Below are 24,936 nucleotides of genomic sequence, written 5' to 3'. Positions count from 1 at the left end.
TAAAAACACAGGCAGAAATGATAAACAAACTAAATTACTCTGGAAATATTAACACCAAACATCCAGCCGAACACGTTCGAGCCCGGATCGGACCCTGGCAACGAGAGTGAACAACTCGGCAGCAACGAAAGCAGCAGAATATATCTGTTTGGTAAACACTCGCTACCAGCTGTAGTCTAAAATAACGCCGTTTTTCCACTCATGCACAAGTAAATAAAAAAACAATGCAACATGTTTTTAAATACAGTATTTTACCTCTACAGACATATATGCCATCATACTTTATTATTTATTAGTGATATTTAGAATTTATCATGATTTATGATTTGTTTTAATGTATTCTATAATATATTTATAAAATAATATATAATCCTAATAATAATATGTAAATGTTGTATAAAATATAACAGTATCATTTTCTTTTTCTATTTATCGCAAAGGCAAACTTGTGTAATTACATCATGAAAAAGAATGAAAATGAAAAATACTTCATTAATCCCCAAAGGAAAATTCAATATTGTAGTATAAAATAATTAATATGAGGTCTTGTTCCGGAGGCTGATGGCTGCTGGTCAGCAATGATCTTCTGTATCTTTCAGACTTACAGCGGACCTGAAGAAGCCTCTCACTGAACACACTTTGTTGTTTCATCACTATCAGCATATCTATGATATGATCATATCTATCTATCTATGATATGATGAACATCATAACTATCATGTTCAGTTATATCATACATTTATTTTTCTCCAGTGAGTGGAAATGCATCAGATGGATAGATAGATAGATAGATAGATAGATAGATAGATAGATAGATAGATAGATCCACTGAAGTGGTTTATTTACAAATAATACCCTCCTCATTCATAAATATACAAGAAAAAGCTTGTAAATAGGTGTCCACTATGTAACCACTATGCATGAAAGGGTTAATAATTGTAAGTGTCCCTGTTAATAGGTGTACATGTGGCACATGCAGCACGATGCCATCTCCATCTACATCTGTTGTTTCACACAGCTCCTAAAAACAAACTCCATCCACTGCTGTCTGGTTGTTGTTTCATTGGGAAAGTTGGAGAAATGTAGCTTTCCTTCGCAGCCAAGAAGCATTTCTGTGTGACGTTTGCACCGAAAATGTCCTGTGTCCACCAGTTTTATCCTTTTATCCTCAGTGAAAGTGAGTGTGGCTTTCTTTTTGTGAACGTGCACACGGTGGAGGTGACAAATCACTCTATAATCGTTTTCCTGTTATAGTTTTAATAGTTGCCCAATGTAGTGATTGCCAAACTTTTTCAACCCATATGTTGGTGTTTACTAGAATCAGCGGAAGCCAGGGACACAGGAACCTGAAAAATTAAACAAGAAACCAGAAAGTAGAAACTAAAAACGAGAAGCTAAAAACAAACTAACTGGTAACCAGAAACATGACACCAGGAGCAAAACTATTAACTAAAAAACAAAAGTTTGAAACCAGAAACCATAAATCAATAAACAATCAAATAAACTGGATAATATTTGCTTTACAATGATGTGGCGACCTCCTGAAATGATCTTGGGACGCCCAGTTTGTCAAAGGTTGATCTAATCAAAGAGTTATCAGATTTGAGGTTGTCTTTTTATCATGCTAATGATTTTAGCATTGATTGTTTACATTATGAAGATGAAACATTCCAATATTTTAAGTCTCTTTTCGTTCCTGAAGGCGGAAACTGGATTTATTTGACTCCTGAACTTTCCTAAGGGATCCACCACGGCGTGAACACGGAGACGTCTGTATTTATACTGTCTCTGAACGCAGCCAGGAGGACGCTTTGCTGTGATTGGCTGTCAGGTTTGACGTTCTACTTTAAACTCTTCTATGATTGGTTAACATGTTTTACTTCCTTATTTTTGATCTCTGTGATTGGCTGAGCAGTTAGACTCCTCCCCCAGTCACGTGTTCATCACACAAGCTGCGGAGCTGAAACAGACCGCTGTTCTGCGCTCAGAGAGCTTCTCCAGGATCAGAAGGTAAAAAAACAAACATTTTATCTTAATGTTTCCAGCACGAAACAGTCCGACATCATCAGAATAAAGATCACTGTAAGTCTCTGTAATATAACCGGAAATATATTTAGTGTTTTAAAGGAAGAAAATGGAGAAAAATCAGAAATCTTTGGATGGATTAACGGTATAAAATCCCAAAGTGTTTCAGTTTAATGTTCATTTTAACAAACAAAGATGACAGTAGCTGTCTTTGCGATGTTTCTCACATTTGCTGCGTCAGGATTAAAGTTTGAACGTAGTTTCATTAAAGAAACAGAAACTTGCTGTTAGATTTAGAGTGTTGAAGATATTTTGCGTTTGCATTGCAAAAAAGATGATTGTTTTATATTATTAAAATATTATTATATCCATGTCAACATATCAGCAGTTTTGTAATGTTATAAACAGAAAAAATAGACACAAAATTATTGTTCTTATCTGCTAGTCACTGTAACCAAAGATCTTCTATACAAACAAGAGAATAAACTACAATATTGTAATTCTAGTTGGTTTTAACAAACCAAAGTCGTTTGGTTGCATTTATAAACTGAAGACAATTCAGGTTTTTTATTCACTGTGAACAACTATCAGATGAAGTAACACACCAGACAGATGGTCAGTTAACGGGTTTAACACACGTAGTGAAGCAGAAGGTGTGTGTGAAATGGCAACCGGATTTTACTACAAACCGGGTGGGAGTGGGCCTTGATAATCTTCTGTTAATCAATTATTTTCATGAAAACCTGTGCCTTTACCTGAAGTGAGCTGCGTGAGCAAGCTTCGTTAGCAGAATATTTAATGGTAATGGTTGTCTATGTCACAGGTGTCAGACTCCAGTCCTGTTTGGTCGGTTTCCTGAAGGTTTTGGTTGTCACCATGCTCCAAAAAACATGACTGAAATTATTAAATAGGTTGACAAGAAGCTGCTGGATCCATTTGATTTGAATCAGCTGTGTTGATAATAGGAAACAACAAAACTATGCTGGATACCGGCCCTCCAGGACTGGAGTCTTCCCCAACGTTGCTTCATCTCACTGAGGTTTGCAGCTCTATGAAGGTCCAGCACAGCATTTCCATCACGTGCACGCCATGTCAACACCATAATTCTTGTCTTTTTCACTCATTCTGTTGTAAATCTGCTGCTGTGTTTGGGATCTTTGTCCCAGTCCAGACACTTTAGACTCCATGATACTTTAGCATCCAGAGGGGTTCGTGGTCCGTCTGAAGACGGTTAGGCGTCCAGGTCTTGAAGCTGCAGAACAGACCTGAAAGTTGCTGTGAGGTGTTTGTGCTGTTATGTTGTGTTTATTTTATTGTGCTTTGTGACCAAACATGCCCACTCTGGTCTGTCCCAACACACCTTTCGGTGCAGCTTTGCAAACCTAAACCATGCTGCCATTATGAGCATCAGCGTCTTTCTTCTTGCTGATGTCTTTCCTCCTTGGCATTGTGTAAACACCATAGACCGTATATGAAAGACGGACTGAGCCTCCGTAGGTGACAAAGTGAAGCCAATGCAGAAGTGCATAAAACTGCAGTTTCCCCTTCATCCACTAGGGGCTGCAAAACAGAGAAGATCCCCATAGACTCCCATGTTAAAAAAGACCAACTTCACAGCAGAAATAAACATGTTTACAGCCTGGTTCAAAAATCCATTTTTCGGTTTAATAGGTCAGGTTTACCTTCATGACAACTGTGGGGGGAGTGAATTTTTTTCTAACTCGCCTGTTTAAAAGTAAGTTAATCTCAAAATATGGCATAATTAGGGGCGTGTCCTTTTAATTGACAGGTACCCGATCTCCCGCTTCAAGTCAGAAGAACGTAGAACAACCGCGGTTTTTAGCCGGTTAACAACGTGACTTAGCTTTAGTCCGCTTACCTCCGTTAGCTGGTTAGCTCCTGTTATCTCCAGGTTAGCTCGGTTAGCTCTTAGCTACAGAAAGCTCAGAGTTCGCTAGATGTCAATCATCCACCATGACGCTCACAGCCCCCCTCTCAGCTCCACCTCTTTGCCCATATTTGTATTTTCTGGGCGAGACGACACGCATGCCCCTGCCAAGATGGCGACGGTAGGAACCACCCACTGAGCTTCAGTTCAGCTCTTCAGAAACCTACGGGTGATATCACAGAGCCTCTGCCCATCTTTTTATATACAGTCTATGGTAAACACACACATGAACATCCTCATGTATAAAACCTTCCATTTGGCAGATGGCTTACTTTGTTTTCCACATGGTGACATGGATCTTTATGGGATTACAATCTATTTAAGATTACATTTAAAGGTTTAGAGTACATTTGATCAACTTTTATTTAATGTAATCCACCTTTTTTCTGTGTCACAGCCCTCCTCACAGCTTGGTAAATAATCCCACTAGCACATGATCGTTTACAACACGGTTTACAAGCTGGTTGTGGTGTTGTCTTTTAAAGGAATCATGTCTGTGGCGAAGCTGGAAGAGTGTCGACAACACATCCGGGAACAGCTGGACAATGTTGTGGACTTCTGGCTGAAATACTCTCACGACACGGTGCATGGGTACTGCAGTCACACCTCTGTACAGCTGTTAGAAGCCTGCATGCAGCCTGTGTCCTTCTGATGGATCTGTTTATGCTGCTTACAGAGGCTTCTTCACCTGCATCGGGCGGGACGGGAAGATTTATGATGAGCTGAAGTATGTTTGGCTGCAGGGCAGACAGGTTCGTCTCCGCTGTGATCGTTGTCTCAGACGTGAAATGTGGTAATCAGGTGCTGACTAAAGGTTTCTCTTACAGGTGTGGATGTATTGTCGCCTGTATCGAACTGTTGATCGATTTCACAGACCTGAAATCCTGGAAGCTGCAAAAGCTGGTGAGTCTGATTTCTTCCCATGATGCCACGCAGGTACGGACAGATATCAGGTTAGAACTAGTCAATAACAATGAGTCGGTCTGCGGCAACGCTAGAGACCATGACTCATCGTTAAAGTTGGTGCATTACAGCAGTCTGGGTGGTTTGAACAGATGTCTGAGAACTGTCGTTAGGACTGATTGTGTCTTCGCTGCTCTGTGAACTTCAGTGACAAAATGCTAAAATGCTAACAAGCTCAAAGTTTACGGCGGTTGCAGCGTTTATGTTGTTCATGATAACATGCTAACATGCTCACAATTTACGGCAGTCGCAATGTTGATGTTATTCATGCTAACATGCAACATGCTACATACTCACAGTTTAAGGTGGTTGCAGCGTTTATGTTGTTCATGCTAACATGCTAATAAGCTCACATTTTAAGGTGGTCGCAGCGTTTATGTTGTTCATGCTAACATGCTAACATGCTCACAGGTTAAGGCAGTTACAGCGTTTATTTTGTTCATGCTAACATGCCACATGCTGAAAGTTTAAGGCGATTGCAGCGTTTTTATTGTTCATGCTACCATGCTAACATTCAACATGCTCACAGTTATAGGCGGTTGCAGCATTTATGTTGTTCATGCTAACATGCTAACATGCTCACAGGTTAAGGCAGTTACAGCGTTTATTTTGTTCATGCTAACATGCCACATGCTGAAAGTTTAAGGCGATTGCAGCGTTTTTATTGTTCATGCTACCATGCTAACATTCAACATGCTCACAGTTATAGGCGGTTGCAGCATTTATGTTGTTCATGCGAACATGCTCACAAGCTCACAGTTTAAGGCGGTTGCAGCGTTTATGTTGTTCATGCTAACATGCTAACAAGCTCACAGTTTAAGGCGGTCGCAGTGTTTATGTTGTTCATGATAACAAAGCAAATTCCTTCTCAAACTTAGTAATAATGTTAGCAGTTCCTGATGGAACTACAGTTAATTATCATGCTTCATCATACCTCATCATCATAGATAGATAGACAGATACTTTATTCATCCATGAAGGGAAATTCCAGTTTCCTGTACAACCTGTCCAAGATCAGACAAGCATACGCAACAATACAGAGAAAACAGGATCAGGCAGACTGAGGCTTTGCTGTCGCTGAGCCAGCACCGCCGTTCAGCACACAGGAAACATTAATGCTGAGCATCAGACACCATTACATTCCAGGAGACTTTATCACCAGCCTGCCAAGGCCGGTGCAGGGAGGCAGATGCAGATAACGGTTTTGTTTTGGGTCAGGCTGAGCGTCGTTTAACTCAGCCTTAAGTCCTTAGTGGTTCTCCAAGATGTTTCCTACCCAACGGATGAGCTCTGGAACCGCAACCAGCTGTTGTGGTTCATCATCCTTTATCATTATGCTTCGTCATGCTTTATCATTATGCTGCATCATGCTTTAGTGACAAGGCGATGTGTGTCAGTTGAACCATTTCTAAGCTGAAGCATTAATAATAACACTAACAGGACACTTCATGAGCTCCACCTGCTCACCCAACCAGCCAATCACAAGGCAGCAGATGGTGCTGCACCGTGCTGTTTGTAGACTCCATAACAGCAATGATGGTCTTTGCTCTGCTGTCACAGCTGGTTGCTGCTCAGTTACAGCAAAGTTCAGCATGGTTGGCTGAAAGGCTGAATGTGGAACACGTCAACTGACCCGAGCAGCAGCGCTTTTAGCTCAGTCACCATCAGTAATATGTGATTCTGGAAGCTCCACAATAAAGAACGCTCAGTGGGGGAAAATGGGCCGACTCGGCAAATTAAACCTCTTAATCATGTCTTCTGATTTACCTGAAGCGTTTTAAGTCTAATTTTAAATTCTGTACGCTGGTTGGTGTGTCTAATGTGAGATTGTTCATTTAAAATGTAGAATAAATAAAAAGTAGTATCCAGTCATTATTAAAAGCCTTCATTCTTCTAAAAGTGGTGAAATATAGAGAGATTTCTGAATAAATAAGACTTATAACAGCTGGACGAACAGGTCAGGGCTCTGATTCAACCTGCGCTGTTTGCCCTGGATGTGTCATACGTGTTCCAGACCAACACGTGAAGACCAGCAGACGCTCAGTACTGAGACTGGTGTTGAGTTATTCATTCGTTTTAAGATGACGACTGAAAATTGCTTTTATCAAAACGGTTTCCAGGGCCTGGTATGGAGACATGGTATCCTCATGCCAAGTCCTTTTTATTGTCCCTACGAGGAAACTCGCTACAGCAGGCGTGGGCAACTCCAGTTCTGCAGATGTCATCACCAGACTGCTGCAGAGCTTGACATCAAACTCTGCTAATTATCCATGGATCAGAGTCAAGTGTGTTGCAGCAGGAAAACTCCTAACATCTGCAGGACTGTAGCCCTCCAGGACCGGAGTTTCCCACCCCTGCTGTACAGCGAGGTCCTCCCAATGTCCAGACATCAAACGGTAAAATCCCCAGCATGCATCCAACATAACTATCGACTGAAATGACCAATAAGAAGCCAGGAAGGAAATAAAACACTGAAATGAAAGAAAAGAAGGAAACGATGCACCAAAAGGCCGTTAAATAATTAAAAATACTCTAAATAAAACACTGTAAATAAGAATAGAGGTCCTCCAGGGCCACCTTCCTGCAGGGTTTCCATGTATCCCTGCTCCAACACACCTGGGTTCCATTAAAAGTACCACACAGCCAATGAAGTTCTGAACAGTGACAGATTAATTTGAGTCAGGTGTGTTGGAGCAGGAATACATGGAAACCCTGCAGGATTGAGGCCCTCCAGGACTGGAGCGGGACACCCTCAGCTCTCTGTCAACATGTTGACGTTAATAAAACCAAAACAACACTGGATCCGTTTTAAACCAAAACAGATCCGACAGTAACGTGAATTCAGTTCGCTCAGATGTGCATGTTCCCGCGACGGACATCAGGAGCAACGTATCAGTTAATCGTACCGTTTCCTGTTTTACACCTGCAACTTAATGAGTAAACTGTGTTAACATGTAGACACACCAGCAAGGTTTATGTGTGAAAAGGACTTCTAACTCTTTGATTATATTTACTAACGGCACCGTTCGCTCTCCATCTTAGGAGGAGCATTCCTGAGAAAGTTTGCTCGCCTGTCCAGTGACAGCGGCCAGTGGAAATGTGCCTTCTGTTTAACAAGAGACGGTAAAGCTGTCAAAGTTCAGAGGACCATTTTCAGCGAGTGTTTCTACATTCTGGCCATGGATGAACTGAGCAGGGTCACTGGCGACAAGGACATGCAGGTATGAAACAAACAATGCACTTCAGTAGTTATATGTTTTCATCACCTCTGCTGTATTTCTGACTCAAAAAGCCTGGTGACAGATGTCTGAAAAGGCATCTTAGCCATGAACACAAGTATATCAGAATCTAATTAGATGTTGCTAAAAACCAAGATGGTTGTTCAAAAATAACTAATGCCAGGTTATCTGCCTTATAAAGCTATTAAACCTTCCCATGATGAATTAAATGACGTGAAACTGGGCCCAGTATGGCACCTGGAGGGACACCGCAGGTTAGCTGTTGTTTCTTCAAGCTGATAATAATATGTGATCCTCTGCTGCATGAACAAACACCAGGACTGTCTGTTCTGTCACACAGATTATGGTTCTGATTTAATAAGACGCTAAATAAAAGAAATACTGATAAAACATATTTCCCCTCAGACTGAAAGAATATTTTCAGTTATGGAGGGTTAGAACTTTTTATGCACAAGTCGGCCATTCGCAGGTTGAAAGGTTTTCCTGCCTCGTCGGACTTTTCTGTCTCAGGAAACGGATTTCATCACAAGCGGAACGTCTGGAACCAGCATCGCAGATGTCTTCCAACACCTCCACCTTGAGACACTCAAACTCTCACCTCGGCTTTAAATGGTGTCCAGTCTTTCGGTTTACCTCTGGACTTTGTCTTCTTTGTGGTTCCTGGCCATCCTGACCACGTCAGGAATGTTCTTAGTCACTTTTTACTGACTCATCAACGACTGAAGCATAAAAACTGTTCCAATAAACGGCTCACCGAAGAGCTAAATAAGATTTGCAAAGACTTTGTTACTGGTACAGGAACTGGACTGAAGATCAGCGGAAACTGGTCTGATGGAGGGACGGATCTTCTTCAGAACCTGGACTTCAGCAGGTCCGATAGAGGTACAGATGACCCCCAGAACCCGGACCTAAATCTGACTGAAACTGTGTGGGATCATCTGGATAGAAAACGGAACAAAAGACAGAAACATCCAGAGGAGAACTTTGGAAAGTCCTTCCAGAACTCTGGAGAACTGGTCCTGAAGGAATTTTTTTACTTCTGGTACCGTTTTGTCACACCAACCTTCATACGATGCCAATAACAGCTGGCGGTCGTTGCCATAGCAACTGAGACACAGATGATGTGGATGAAATGTCGTTGCTAACAACTTCGTGTGTGTTCTGCTGCAATCTAGATGGAGGCTGAGAAGATGATGGAGCAGCTGATCTACTGGGTTAGGGTGGACCCATCAGGCCTGGGACGACCTCAGCTGCCAGGAGACGTTCCCACCAATGGCATGGCGGTTCCCATGATGCTGCTGTGTCTGGTGCAGCAGCTAACCGAGGGCCGAGGGCCGGAGGTGGCCCAGAAGTACGGAGAGGTGTCCAGCTGGTGTGTACAGCAGATCCTACAACACATCCAGGTATGTGAACGGGATGTGGTGAAATGAGGATTGCATAGTTCCAGGTGAATGTGGCGTAAAAGCTAAAACTAGCAAGGCTGCAGTCTGTAGATGACTTTCTTTTAACACAATAACACGTTGAACTAGCTGCTGACAGATTTCCTGTCAAAGGTCATCACAGCTTGAGATAAAGACTTTCTGATACTTTAACAGAGGTGTACATCGACTCGTCGGCTAAACTTTATCTGGTATCCTGCGGTAAACAAGCTATTGTTTATTCTCTGCTCTAACCAAACACATGGTACGACTCACTGGTGCCCAGTTAGCACGTAGGTACGACTCACTGGTGTCCAGTCGGCGCATAGGTACGACTCACGGGTACCCAGTTGGCGCACTCACTGGTGCCCAGTCGGAGCATAGGTACAACTCACAGGTACCCAGTCGGCACGTAAGTACGACTCACTGGTGCCCAGTTGGCGCACTCACTGGTGCCCAGTCGGAGCATAGGTACAACTCACTGGTACCCAGTCGGCACGTAAGTACGACTCACTGGTGTCCAGTCGGCGCGTAGCTACGACTTACTGGTGGCCAGTCGGAGCGTAGATACGACTCACTGGTGTCCAGTCGGCGCGTAGGTACGACTCACTGGTGCCCAGTTGGCGCGTAGGTACAACTCACTGGTACCCAGTCGGCACGTAAGTACGACTCACTGGTGCCCAGTTGGCGCACTCACTGGTGCCCAGTCGGAGCATAGGTACAACTCACTGGTACCCAGTCGGCACGTAAGTACGACTCACTGGTGTCCAGTCGGCGCGTAGCTACGACTTACTGGTGGCCAGTCGGAGCGTAGATACGACTCACTGGTGTCCAGTCGGCGCGTAGGTACGACTCACTGGTGCCCAGTTGGCGCGTAGGTACGACTCACTGGTGTCCAGTCGGCGCATAGGTACGACTCACGGGTACCCAGTTGGCGCACTCACTGGTGCCCAGTCGGAGCATAGGTACAACTCACTGGTACCCAGTCGGCACGTAAGTACGACTCACTGGTGCCCAGTTGGTGCACTCACTGGTGCCCAGTCGGAGCATAGGTACAACTCACTGGTGCCCAGTCGGCACGTAAGTACGACTCACTGGTGTCCAGTAGGCGCGTAGCTACGACTTACTGGTGGCCAGTCGGAGCGTAGATACGACTCACTGGTGTCTAGTCGGCGCGTAGGTACAACTCACTGGTACCCAGTCGGCACTTAGATACGACTCACTGGTGCCCAGTCGGTGCATAGGTACGACTCACTGGTGCCCAGTCGGCGCGTAGGTACGACTCACTGGTACCCAGTCTGAGCGTAGGTACAACTCACGGGTACCCAGTCGGCGCGTAGGTACAACTCACTGGTACCCAGTCGGAGCGTAGGTACAACTCACTGGTACCCAGTCGGAGCATAGGTACAACTCACTGGTACCCAGTTGGCGCGTAGGTACGACTCACTGGTACCAGGTCGGAGCGTAGGTACAACTCACTGGTGCCCAGTCGGCGCGTAGGTACGACTCACTGGTGCCCAGTTGGCGCGTAGGTACGACTCACTGGTACCAAGTCGGAGTGTAGGTACAACTCACTGGTGCCCAGTTGGCGCGTAGGTACGACTCACTGGTGCCCAGTTGGCGCGTAGGTACGACTCACTGGTACCAAGTCGGAGTGTAGGTACAACTCACTGGTGCCCAGTTAGCACGTAGGTACAACTCACTGGTGTCCAGTCGGCGCGTAGGTACGAATCACTGGTGCCCAGTTGGCGCGTAGGTACGACTCACTGGTGTCCAGTCGGCGCATAGGTACGACTCACTGGTACCCAGTCGGCACGTAGGTACGACTCACTGGTGTCCAGTCGGCGCGTAGGTACGACTTACTGGTGGCCAGTCGGAGCCTAGTTACGACTCACTGGTGTCTAGTCGGCGCGTAGGTACAACTCACTGGTACCAAGTCTGAGCGTAGGTACAACTCACGGGTACCCAGTCGGCGCGTAGGTACAACTCACTGGTACCCAGTCGGAGCGTAGGTACGACTCACTGGTGCCCAGTTGGCGCACTCACTGGTGCCCAGTTGGAGCATAGGTACAACTCACTGGTACCCAGTTGGCGCGTAGGTACGACTCACTGGTACCAAGTCGGAGCGTAGGTACAACTCACTGGTGCCCAGTCGGCGCGTAGGTACGACTCACTGGTGCCCAGTTGGCGCGTAGGTACGACTCACTGGTACCAAGTCGGAGTGTAGGTACAACTCACTGGTGCCCAGTTGGCGCGTAGGTACGACTCACTGGTGCCCAGTTGGCGCGTAGGTACGACTCACTGGTACCAAGTCGGAGTGTAGGTACAACTCACTGGTGCCCAGTTAGCACGTAGGTACAACTCACTGGTGTCCAGTCGGCGCGTAGGTACGAATCACTGGTGCCCAGTTGGCGCGTAGGTACGACTCACTGGTGTCCAGTCGGCGCATAGGTACGACTCACTGGTACCCAGTCGGCACGTAGGTACGACTCACTGGTGTCCAGTCGGCGCGTAGGTACGACTTACTGGTGGCCAGTCGGAGCCTAGATACGACTCACTGGTGTCTAGTCGGCGCGTAGGTACAACTCTCTGGTACCCAGTCGGCAGGTAGATACGACTCACTGGTGCCCAGTCGGAGCGTAGGTACAACTCACTGGTACCCAGTCAGAGCGTAGGTACGACTCACTGGTACCCAGTCGGCGCGTAGGTACAACTCACTGGTACCCAGTCGGTGCGTAGGTACGACTCACTGGTGCCCAGTCGGCGCGTAGGTACGACTCACTGGTACCCAGTCTGAGCGTAGGTACGACTCACGGGTACCCAGATGGCGCACTCACTGGTGCCCAGTCGGAGCATAGGTACAACTCACTGGTACCCAGTCGGCACGTAAGTACGACTCACTGGTGCCCAGTTGGCGCGTGGGTACGACTCACTGGTGTCCAGTCGGCGCATAGGTACGACTCACTGGTACCCAGTCGGCACGTAGGTACGACTCACTGGTGTCCAGTCGGCGCGTAGGTACGACTCACGGGTACCCAGTCTGAGCGTAGGTACGACTCACGGGTACCCAGTTGGCGCACTCACTGGTGCCCAGTCGGAGCATAGGTACAACTCACTGGTACCCAGTCGACACGTAAGTACGACTCACTGGTGCCCAGTTGGCGCACTCACTGGTGCCCAGTGGGAGCATAGGTACAACTCACTGGTACCCAGTCGGCACGTAGGTACGACTCACTGGTGCCCAGTTGGCGCGTAGGTACGACTCACTGGTACCAAGTCGGAGCGTAGGAACAACTCACTGGTGCCCAGTCGGCGCATAGGTACGACTCACTGGTGCCCAGTTGGCGCGTAGGTACGACTCACTGGTACCAAGTCGGAGTGTAGGTACGACTCACTGGTGCCCAGTCGGAGCGTAGGTACAACTCACTGGTACCCAGTCGGAGCATAGATACGACTCACTGGTACCCAGTCGGCGCGTAGGTACAACTCACTGGTACCCAGTCGGTGCGTAGGTACGACTCACTGGTGCCCAGTCGGCGCGTAGGTACGACTCACTGGTACCCAGTCTGAGCGTAGGTACGACTCACGGGTACCCAGATGGCGCACTCACTGGTGCCCAGTCGGAGCATAGGTACAACTTACTGGTACCCAGTCGGCACGTAAGTACGACTCACTGGTGCCCAGTTGGCGCGTGGGTACGACTCACTGGTGTCCAGTCGGCGCATAGGTACGACTCACTGGTACCCAGTCGGCACGTAGGTACGACTCACTGGTGTCCAGTCGGCGCGTAGGTACAACTTACTGATGGCCAGACGGAGCATAGATACGACTCACTGGTGTCTAGTCGGCGCGTAGGTACAACTCACTGGTGCCAAGTCGGCACGTAGATACGACTCACTGGTGCCCAGTCGGAGCGTAGGTACAACTCACTGGTACCCAGTCGGAGCGTAGGTACGACTCACTGGTACCCAGTCGGAGCGTAGGTACGACTCACGGGTACCCAGTTGGCGCACTCACTGGTGCCCAGTCGGAGCATAGGTACAACTCACTGGTACCCAGTCGGCACGTAAGTACGACTCACTGGTGCCCAGTTGGCGCACTCACTGGTGCCCAGTCGGAGCATAGGTTCAACTCACTGGTGCCCAGTCGGCACGTAAGTACGACTCACTGGTGCCCAGTTGGCGCGTAGGTACGACTCACTGGTACCAAGTCGGAGTGTAGGTACGACTCACTGGTACCAAGTCGGAGCGTAGGAACAACTCACTGGTGCCCAGTCGGCGCGTAGGTACGACTCACTGGTGCCCAGTCGGCGCGTAGGTACGACTCACTGGTACCAAGTCGGAGTGTAGGTACGACTCACTGGTGTCCAGTCGGCGCGTAGGTACGACTTACTGATGGCCAGACGGAGCATAGATACGACTCACTGGTGTCTAGTCGGCGCGTAGGTACAACTCACTGGTGCCAAGTCGGCACGTAGATACGACTCACTGGTGCCCAGTCGGAGCGTAGGTACAACTCACTGGTACCCAGTCGGAGCGTAGGTACGACTCACTGGTACCCAGTCGGCGCGTAGGTACAACTCACTGGTACCCAGTCGGTGCGTAGGTAAGACTCACTGGTGCCCAGTCGGCGCGTAGGTACGACTCACTGGTGCCCAGTTGGCGCACTCACTGGTGCCCAGTCGGAGCATAGGTACAACTCACTGGTACCCAGTCGGCACGTAAGTACGACTCACTGGTGCCCAGTTGGCGCGTAGGTACGACTCACTGGTACCAAGTCGGAGTGTAGGTACGACTCACTGGTACCAAGTCGGAGCGTAGGAACAACTCACTGGTGCCCAGTCGGCGCGTAGGTACGACTCACTGGTGCCCAGTCGACGCGTAGGTACGACTCACTGGTACCAAGTCGGAGTGTAGGTACGACTCACTGGTGCCCAGTCGGAGCGTAGGTACAACTCACTGGTACCCAGTCGGAGCATAGGTACGACTCACTGGTACCCAGTCGGCGCGTAGGTACAACTCACTGGTACCCAGTCGGTGCGTAGGTACGACTCACTGGTACCCAGTCTGAGCGTAGGTACGACTCACGGGTACCCAGATGGCGCACTCACTGGTGCCCAGTCGGAGCATAGGTACAACTTACTGGTACCCAGTCGGCACGTAAGTACCACTCACTGGTGCCCAGTTGGCGCGTAGGTACGACTCACTGGTACCAAGTCGGAGTGTAGGTACGACTCACTGGTGCCCAGTCGGAGCGTAGGTACAACTCACTGGTGCCCAGTCGGCGCGTAGGTACGACTCACTGGTGCCCAGTTGGCGCGTAGGTACGACTCACTGGTACCCAGTCGGCGCGTAGGTACAACTCACTGGTACCCAGTCGGTGCGTAGGTACGACTCACTGGTGCCCAGTCGGCGCGTAGGTACGACTCACTGGTACCCAGTCTGAGCGTAGGTACAACTCACGGGTACCCAGTCGGCGCGTAGGTACAACTCACTGGTACCCAGTTGGCGCGTAGGTACGACTCACTGGTACCAAGTCGGAGTGTAGGTACGACTCACTGGTACCAAGTCGGAGCGTAGGTCCAACTGACTGGTACCCAGTCGGAGCATAGGTACGACTCACTGGTATCCAGTCGGCGCGTAAGTACAACTCACTGGTACCCAGTCGGTGCGTAGGTACGACTCACTGGTGCCCAGTCGGCGCGTAGGTACGACTCACTGGTACCCAGTCTGAGCGTAGGTACAAGTCACGGGTACCCAGTCGGCGCGTAGGTACAACTCACTGGTACCCAGTCGGAGCGTAGGTACGACTCACTGGTGCCCAGTTGGCGCACTCACTGGTGCCCAGTCGGAGCATAGGTACAACTCACTGGTACCCAGTTGGCGCGTAGGTACGACTCACCGGTACCAAGTCGGAGTGTAGGTACGACTCACTGGTACCAAGTCGGAGCGTAGGTATGACTCACTGGTGCCCAGTTGGTGCGTAGGTACGACTCACTGGTGTCCAGTCGGCGCATAGGTATGACTCACTGGTACCCAGTCGGCGCGTAGGTACAACTCACTGGTACCCAGTCGGCACGTAGATACGACTCACTGGTGCCCAGTCAGAGCGTAGGTACAACTCACTGGTACCCAGTCGGAGCGTAGGTACGACTCACTGGTACCCAGTCGGCGCGTAGGTACAACTCACTGGTACCCAGTCGGCGCGTAGGTACGACTCACTGGTGCCCAGTCGGCGCGTAGGTACGACTCACTGGTACCCAGTCTGAGCGTAGGTACGACTCACTGGTGCCCAGTTGGCGCACTCACTGGTGCCCAGTCGGAGCATAGGTACAACTCACTGGTACCCAGTCGGCACGTAAGTACGACTCACTGGTGCCCAATCGGCGCGTAGGTACGACTCACTGGTACCAAGTCGGAGTGTAGGTACGACTCACTGGTACCAAGTCGGAGCGTAGGAACAACTCACTGGTGCCCAGGCGGCGCGTAAGTACGACTCACTGGTGCCCAGTTGGCGCGTAGGTACGACTCACTGGTACCAAGTCGGAGTGTAGGTACGACTCACTGGTACCCAGTATGAGCGTAGGTACGACTCACGGGTACCCAGTCGGTGCACTCACTGGTGCCCAGTCGGAGCATAGGTACAACTCACTGGTACCCAGTCGGCGCGTAGGTACGACTCACTGGTACGAAGTCGGAGCGTAGGTACAACTCACTGGTACCAAGTCGGAGTGTAGGTACAACTCACTGGTGCCCAGTTGGCGCGTAGGTACGACTCACTGGTACCATGTCGGAGCGTAGGTACAACTCACTGGTACCCAGTCGGCGCGTAGGTACGACTCACTGGTGCCCAGTCGGCGCATAGGTACGACTCACTGGTACCCAGTCGGCGCATAGGTACGACTCACTGGTACCCAGTCGGCGCATAGGTACGACTCACTGGTACCCAGTCGGAGCGTAGGTACGACTCACTGGTACCCAGTCGGCGCATAGGTACGACTCACTGGTACCCAGTCGGCGCATAGGTACGACTCACTGGTACCCAGTCGGCGCGTACGTACGTCTCAGTGGTGCCCAGTCGGCGTAGGTACGACTCACTGGTACCAAGTCGGAGCATAGGTACGACTCACTGGTACCCAGTCGGCGCATATGTACGACTCACTGGTGCCCAGTCGGCGTGTAGGTACGTCTCAGTGGTGCCCAGTCAGCGCGTAGCTACGACTCACTGGTACCAAGTCGGAGCATAGGTACGACTCACTGGTACCCAGTCGGCGCGTACGTACGTCTCAGTGGTGCCCAGTCGGCGCTTAGGTACGACTCACTGGTATCAAGTCGGAGCGTAGGTACAACTCACTGGTGCCCAGTCGGCGCGTAGGTACGACTTACTGGTCACCAGTCGGCGCGTAGGTACGACTCAGTGGTACCAAGTCGGAGTGTAGGTACGACTCACTGGTACCAAGTCGGAGCGTAGGTCCAACTCACTGGTGCCCAGTCGGAGCGTAGGTACAACTCACTGGTGCCCAGTCGGCGCGTAGGTACGACTCACTGGTGCCCAGTTGGCGCGTAGGTACGACTCACTGGTACCCAGTCGGCGCGTAGGTACAACTCACTGGTACCCAGTCGGTGCGTAGGTACGACTCACTGGTGCCCAGTCGGCGCGTAGGTACGACTCACTGGTACCCAGTCTGAGCGTAGGTACAACTCACGGGTACCCAGTCGGCGCGTAGGTACAACTCACTGGTACCCAGTTGGCGCGTAGGTACGACTCACTGGTACCAAGTCGGAGTGTAGGTACGACTCACTGGTACCAAGTCGGAGCGTAGGTCCAACTGACTGGTACCCAGTCGGAGCATAGGTACGACTCACTGGTATCCAGTCGGCGCGTAAGTACAACTCACTGGTACCCAGTCGGTGCGTAGGTACGACTCACTGGTGCCCAGTCGGCGCGTAGGTACGACTCACTGGTACCCAGTCTGAGCGTAGGTACAAGTCACGGGTACCCAGTCGGCGCGTAGGTACAACTCACTGGTACCCAGTCGGAGCGTAGGTACGACTCACTGGTGCCCAGTTGGCGCACTCACTGGTGCCCAGTCGGAGCATAGGTACAACTCACTGGTACCCAGTTGGCGCGTAGGTACGACTCACCGGTACCAAGTCGGAGTGTAGGTACGACTCACTGGTACCAAGTCGGAGCGTAGGTATGACTCACTGGTGCCCAGTTGGTGCGTAGGTACGACTCACTGGTGTCCAGTCGGCGCATAGGTATGACTCACTGGTACCCAGTCGGCGCGTAGGTACGACTTACTGGTGGCCAGTCGGAGCGTAGATACGACTCACTGGTGTCTAGTCGGCGCGTAGGTACAACTCACTGGTACCCAGTCGGCACGTAGATACGACTCACTGGTGCCCAGTCAGAGCGTAGGTACAACTCACTGGTACCCAGTCGGAGCGTAGGTACGACTCACTGGTACCCAGTCGGCGCGTAGGTACAACTCACTGGTACCCAGTCGGCGCGTAGGTACGACTCACTGGTGCCCAGTCGGCGCGTAGGTACGACTCACTGGTACCCAGTCTGAGCGTAGGTACGACTCACTGGTGCCCAGTTGGCGCACTCACTGGTGCCCAGTCGGAGCATAGGTACAACTCACTGGTACCCAGTCGGCACGTAAGTACGACTCACTGGTGCCCAATCGGCGCGTAGGTACGACTCACTGGTACCAAGTCGGAGTGTAGGTACGACTCACTGGTACCAAGTCGGAGCGTAGGAACAACTCACTGGTGCCCAGGCGGCGCGTAAGTACGACTCACTGGTGCCCAGTTGGCGCGTAGGTACGACTCACTGGTACCAAGTCGGAGTGTAGGTACGACTCACTGGTACCCAGTATGAGCGTAGGTACGACTCACGGGTACCCAGTCGGTGCACTCACTGGTGCCCAGTCGGAGCATAGGTACAACTCACTGGTACCCAGTCGGCGCGTAGGTACGACTCACTGGTACGAAGTCGGAGCGTAGGTACAACTCACTGGTACCAAGTCGGAGTGTAGGTACAACTCACTGGTGCCCAGTTGGCGCGTAGGTACGACTCACTGGTACCATGTCGGAGCGTAGGTACAACTCACTGGTACCCAGTCGGCGCGTAGGTACGACTCACTGGTGCCCAGTCGGCGCATAGGTACGACTCACTGGTACCCAGTCGGCGCATAGGTACGACTCACTGGTACCCAGTCGGCGCATAGGTACGACTCACTGGTACCCAGTCGGAGCGTAGGTACGACTCACTGGTACCCAGTCGGCGCATAGGTACGACTCACTGGTACCCAGTCGGCGCATAGGTACGACTCACTGGTACCCAGTCGGCGCGTACGTACGTCTCAGTGGTGCCCAGTCGGCGCGTAGGTACGACTCACTGGTACCAAGTCGGAGCATAGGTACGACTCACTGGTACCCAGTCGGCGCATATGTACGACTCACTGGTGCCCAGTCGGCGTGTAGGTACGTCTCAGTGGTGCCCAGTCAGCGCGTAGCTACGACTCACTGGTACCAAGTCGGAGCATAGGTACGACTCACTGGTACCCAGTCGGCGCGTACGTACGTCTCAGTGGTGCCCAGTCGGCGCTTAGGTACGACTCACTGGTATCAAGTCGGAGCGTAGGTACAACTCACTGGTGCCCAGTCGGCGCCTAGGTACGACTTACTGGTCACCAGTCGGCGCGTAGGTACGACTCAGTGGTACCAAGTCGGAGTGTAGGTACGACTCACTGGTACCAAGTCGGAGCGTAGGTCCAACTCACTGGTGCCCAGTCGGCGCGTAGGTACGACTTACTGATCACCAGTCGGCGCGTCGGTACGACTCAGTGGTACCAAGTCGGAGCATAGGTACGACTCACTGGTACCCAGTCGGCGCGTACGTACGTCTCAGTGGTGCCCAGTCGGCGCGTAGGTACGACTTACTGGTACCAAGTCGGAGCGTAGGTACAACTCACTGGTGCCCAGTCGGCGCGTAGGTACGACTTACTGGTCACCAGTCGGCGCGTAGGTACGACTCAGTGGTGCCCAGTTGGCGCGTAGGTACGACTCACTGGTACCAAGTCCGAGCATAGGTACGACTCACTGGTACCCAGTCGGCGCATATGTACGACTCACTGGTGCCCAGTCGGCGTGTAGGTACGTCTCAGTGGTGCCCAGTCAGCGCGTAGCTACGACTCACTGGTACCAAGTCGGAGCATAGGTACGACTCACTGGTACCCAGTCGGCGCGTACGTACGTCTCAGTGGTGCCCAGTCGGCGCGTAGGTACGACTCACTGGTATCAAGTCGGAGCGTAGGTACAACTCACTGGTGCCCAGTCGGCGCGTAGGTACGACTTACTGGTCACCAGTCGGCGCGTAGGTACGACTCAGTGGTACCAAGTCGGAGTGTAGGTACGACTCACTGGTACCAAGTCGGAGCGTAGGTACAACTCACTGGTGCCCAGTCGGCGCGTAGGTACGACTTACTGGTCACCAGTCGGCGCGTAGGTACGACTCAGTGGTACCAAGTCGGAGCATAGGTACGACTCACTGGTACCCAGTCGGCGCGTACGTACGTCTCAGTGGTGCCCAGTCGGCGCGTAGGTACGACTCACTGGTACCAAGTCGGAGCGTAGGTACAACTCACTGGTGCCCAGTCGGCGCGTAGGTACGACTTACTGGTCACCAGTCGGCGCGTAGGTATGACTCAGTGGTGTCCAGTTGGCGCGTAGGTACGACTCACTGGTACCAAGTCGGAGCATAGGTACTACTCACTGGTACCCAGTCGGTGCGTAGCTACGACTCACTGGTGTGCAGTTAGCGTGTAGCTACGACTTACTGGTGTCCAGTTAGCATGTAAGCTACAGAGCGAGCCCGGACACAAGGCAGGCCGAGGCGTCAGACCGACTCTGACGCTGCAGTGCATCATGGGAGCGTGGTTGCAGCCAGTCTTGTGCATTCTGGAAGTTTTTTAGGTAGTTTTTTAGGAAGTTTAATAGATGACGACACAGTGTGTTTCAGCCAGTTTCCTGTCTTAGTCACGCCTTCTCAGATCTGCTTCAGGGACTTCATGTTTCGTTTGTTCCAGCGAGCGGGTTCGGCTGTTCTGGAGAACGTGTCTGTGGATGGAGCAGAGCTTCCGGGTTGTCTGGGCCGGCTGCAGAACCCAGGTGACCCAGCTGACTCTGTCAGATAACGCGAGGCTGTGAAGGCTCAACTTCACTCTTTTCCTGCTTGTTGTTGCTTACTGCAGCATTTTGGTCTTCCTCATGTCCTGCTTCTGACTCAGGCCACGCTCTGGAAGCAGGCTGGTTCCTGCTGCAGTACAGCGCCGAGAGGGGCGACAAGGACATCCAGGCAACCGCCATCCACAAGTTCGTGGAGCTTCCTTTCCAGCGCGGCTGGGACAAAGAGCACGGCGGCCTGTTCTACTTCCTGGATGTGGACGGTCACTGCCCCACGCAGGTTAGAGGTGATCCCAGCGTTTTGTAGCACGCATCAGGTGGGCTGAGAGTCTGACGGCAGTTTATGTGTCTGAGCAGCTGGAGTGGAATATGAAGCTGTGGTGGCCTCACTGTGAGGCTCTCATCGCCTTCCTCATGGCCTACAGTCAGACCAATAGGTCTGAGCTGCTGCAGAGATTCCTCCAGGTTTACGAGTACACGTTCGGCCACGTGAGTTGACTTGGCATGGTTAACATGGCACATAAACACAACCGTACCGTTGATATCAGTTATATAAGATCTGAATGGGCTTTAAAATGCTGGAAAACCTGAACTCAGCCTGAAAAACATGATGAGAGTGTGTGTGCGCCCACAAATGTCATCCTAATGGTTTTTGTCTCCATGTAATGTCCCAGATGCCTTCTTACGTAAATGTGCAGAAAAAATTAATCTACAATCATTTACAAGTTACAATGAACTGAAACATTTTGTCATTTCGTAGAAACTCTGAACACATCTGTAAAACGTGAGAACAGATAGTAACGACAGGCTGTAGGATGAATAAGGAATCAACAGGAGGAGCGTTTACCAACTAATCAGGTTAATTATCAGCAGGCGGTAACATGAACGGGCATAGAGGCAAACTGGCTCTAAAAATTGTGGAATAGTTTCAGAAAAGTGTTTCTCAAACTTTGAGATCCCACCATTTACAGTGAGAAATGTCACCGGAAGATTCAGAAGGAATCGCTGTGCGCTGGGGAAACAGGCAGAAGGTCACTGTAAATCCCTGCATGGGCTCAGGAACACTGAGTCTGCTCAGAAAAGAGATATGTGACTGAAAATATGAGCAGATTGTAAATCTGATAGCAGCAGCTCATTATTACCTTCATTATAACTCATCATTCACTGAGGTTTTCCTCGTTTACACGGACGCGTTTACAGCAACACAATCATAAACATAAAAATAAAATCAGAACAAATTTACTAAAATAAAACCATCGTTTGACTTGGATACAATTAACAGTAAAAAGTTTAAAATCCATGGTAGTATAAATACTGTAAAACAATTAACTCAGACAACTGCATGATGAATTAAAAAATCTGACTTTAGACGCTTAAATTGAGTAGAAGATGGGATGATCTCCAGCTGCTCCGTGTATTCGGAGCGTGAAAAGAGAAGGCTGCGTTTCCGAACATCTGTAAAAACCAGGCAGCAGAAGCAACAAAAGGCCTGAAAAGTCATTGATGCAAATCAGAAACAGCAGGTGAAAATGCATTTGTTTATAAAAGAAGGTTAAACAGCAGAGCCAGTCAAGCCCGAGGCAGTCGGATCATCCTGTATTTCTAGTATCAAAGTTATATAAGTTGTTATTGAAACAAAACGCTGATGATTGATCTGCCAATAAACCCATCAGAGATGAGCGATTGTTGTCTTTCACAACAGCGCCACCATGAGGTCCCACTGGAGAACCCTGCAGACCTGCTGCTCTTCAGTGTCTGGACATCCGCAGATTCAGAACAAATGTGAATAAAAGAAGGAAAATATTTAATTCCTGAAAAATATATTTTCATACATTAGAATATTATTGAACCAGGATCATTAGAATTTGTTCTTTTCACTCAGAAATGTCCTCGATTTTCTGGATCTCCTGGTTACTTCATGCTGTCTGAGCTCATCCTGAATGCATGGCGTAAGATATTGTGTGTATGTGTGTGTGTGTTGCAGTTTCCTGACTCTGAAGGCGGCGAGTGGTTCGGCTACCTTACTCAGGAAGGGAAGGTGGCTCTGGATTTTAAAGGAGGTCCGTTTAAAGGTAAGAAGTCGGTCTCAGTGTGAGCCTGTCTGTCTTCACTGATGTGAATGATGTCATCACTGATGTAAATGATGTCATCACTGATGTGAATGATGTCATCACTGATGTGAATGATGTCATCACTGATGCTAATGATGTCATCACCGATGCTAATGATGTCATCAGTGATACTAATGATGTCATCACTGATGTAAATGAAAAAAGCCAACCCGTGTTTACTTTTCATGGTTTCATAGTAAACAGAAGTTGGGTTGGAGCAGTGAGCCTGTGACCTCCTGCAGAGGAGGAGCTGATATCTGTGACTGTAGTTATTTTACTTTTAATAAATTATCTTTACTTTTTTTTTTTTCTTTTTTAAAATAGGAAACAAACCCATCAGCCATCGTGGTAAAATTACACGTACAACCAGAAGGTAAATTTGATTTAGGATGATTTTTACATGATTTAGAAGAAGAAAAGTAACGTTTACTCCGAACACATTTCAGGCCAATTATTTCAGATTTTTGCAGATTTTTTACATCATTTCTGAAAAGTTGAAATGGTTTCGCCTCCTCTTCCATTGTGGTTGATGTTCTTCCTCCTTTCTTTTCTCATGACACGGCCCGTTGTCTCGTCGACCGACCTGTAGACGTCTGTGTGCGCCGCTACAAGTCACTTCAGAAGGCTTTTCTTCAGGAGCTTGTAACAACGCACCAGGAAGAAATACTGCCTTATTGTTTGTTAAAATACATTTTTACGTATGGGACGTTCCAGTTGGCCGCAGAACTTGGAACTCTTAGAAAAGTTTTTGCCAGAATTAACGAAGCTATCTCGGAAACTCGTAAGTTTCAGAGCATAGACATATATACGTAGACGTCACATTGGTCCCCGCCGCGGACATCAACAGCGCCGCCATCTTGGTCCTGGCAAAGTATGAACTTCTGCAGAACGGAGGAGAAACAGCTGGAAGTTCTGCATTTGGTGGCGGAACAAACCAGAACGCTGGTGTAGCTTGTTCACCAGGAGTAAGTTTTAATAGAAAGGTAGAACTGGGATTTTAACTTTTATTCCAGCATCTCCAGTTCTTCTGCTTTTTATTGTTGATTTTATGCCGAAACCTTTAATCCCACATCAGATGTGATCTAACTGTATTGTAACTGATCCATGAACGTTTTCAGGATGACAGGACTTAAGGTAAGAACATGTAATACGGTAGAGGTGTGCGGGGGGCGGAGGGGACACACGTGCGATCCATTGCTTGGAAACCTTAGTAAGTGCTTGTATGGTATGTTTGCAAAGACGCACCTCCATCGTTCAGCTCCCTGGGAAAAGTCTCATCTTCTGCAGATTTACAGATGTCATTTCTTCTCTCCTCCAGGCTTCTTCCACGTCCCGCGCTGCCTCTACATGTGTGAACGCATTCTGGACGATCTGCTGGAAACGAAGGGCTGAACATTCAGATGAAAGGATTTCATTTGATTTGTAGGGATATTCAGCAGATTAATTCTATAAAAAAAACACTTTTAAAGCAGAATATCACAAATAAAACCACACCGTAAAGCTGAACTGGTGATCTAAATGCTTTCTGGCGGTCTGAGAAAGATGCTTCTCCTGCTCAGACTGCCATGTTGTTATCGTCTTGCACTGATTCTTCTCTCTAAATGTGATCAATCCTTCCATACCGAGCTGCTCTGCTACTTAGATGTCTAAAAGCCTCCAGGATCCGTCGTGGAGTCAACATTTTACCCTCCCATAATCTCCTCATGCTGCTTGGATCCTGATTGCTTGTCTGTAGATGATGAAACTAAATCCTTCCAGGCAGAAAGTCTGACATTAAAATGTGCCTTTCTTCATGATTATTATACATTTATCCTCCATTATGTTCATTCCACTTTATAACAAGTACCAGAAATACTCTTCTGATGAAAGGAAAAAGGGAATCTCAGTGTGTTTTAGTTGAGAATATCTGTAGATGCCAGAAAAAGACTTTTTATGTTGGAACTGATGAATAAATATGTCATATTCAGATGATGTGCTTGTTCTCGTTTGTAACGTGTTGGAGATGACATGCGATGCCACACTACTGCAGAAAACAAGGCG

The 24,936-nt window shown here is 49.2% G+C and overlaps 1 protein-coding gene across 1 annotated transcript; it reads left to right on the top strand.

The window, feature by feature from the left end:
* Window positions 1–1,965: 1,965 nt before the first annotated feature.
* On the top strand, window positions 1,966–24,764 carry renbp (renin binding protein). Its single transcript, XM_079238418.1, has 11 exons — window positions 1,966–2,010; window positions 4,459–4,564; window positions 4,650–4,725; window positions 4,801–4,876; window positions 7,979–8,157; window positions 9,351–9,578; window positions 20,689–20,770; window positions 20,890–21,065; window positions 21,143–21,274; window positions 22,770–22,857; window positions 24,215–24,764. The coding sequence occupies exons 2-11, from the start codon at window positions 4,464–4,466 to the stop codon at window positions 24,286–24,288; spliced, it is 1,212 nt and encodes a 403-aa protein (XP_079094544.1). The 5' UTR covers window positions 1,966–2,010; window positions 4,459–4,463; the 3' UTR covers window positions 24,289–24,764.
* The last annotated feature ends 172 nt before the right edge of the window (window positions 24,765–24,936 follow it).

The sequence above is a fragment of the Telmatherina bonti genome (genome assembly GCF_933228915.1).
Source record: "Telmatherina bonti genome assembly, chromosome: 4".
Lineage (NCBI taxonomy): Eukaryota > Metazoa > Chordata > Actinopteri > Atheriniformes > Telmatherinidae > Telmatherina > Telmatherina bonti.
Note: the sequence above shows the minus strand (reverse complement) of the source record. Positions and strands in the feature narration are given on the sequence as shown.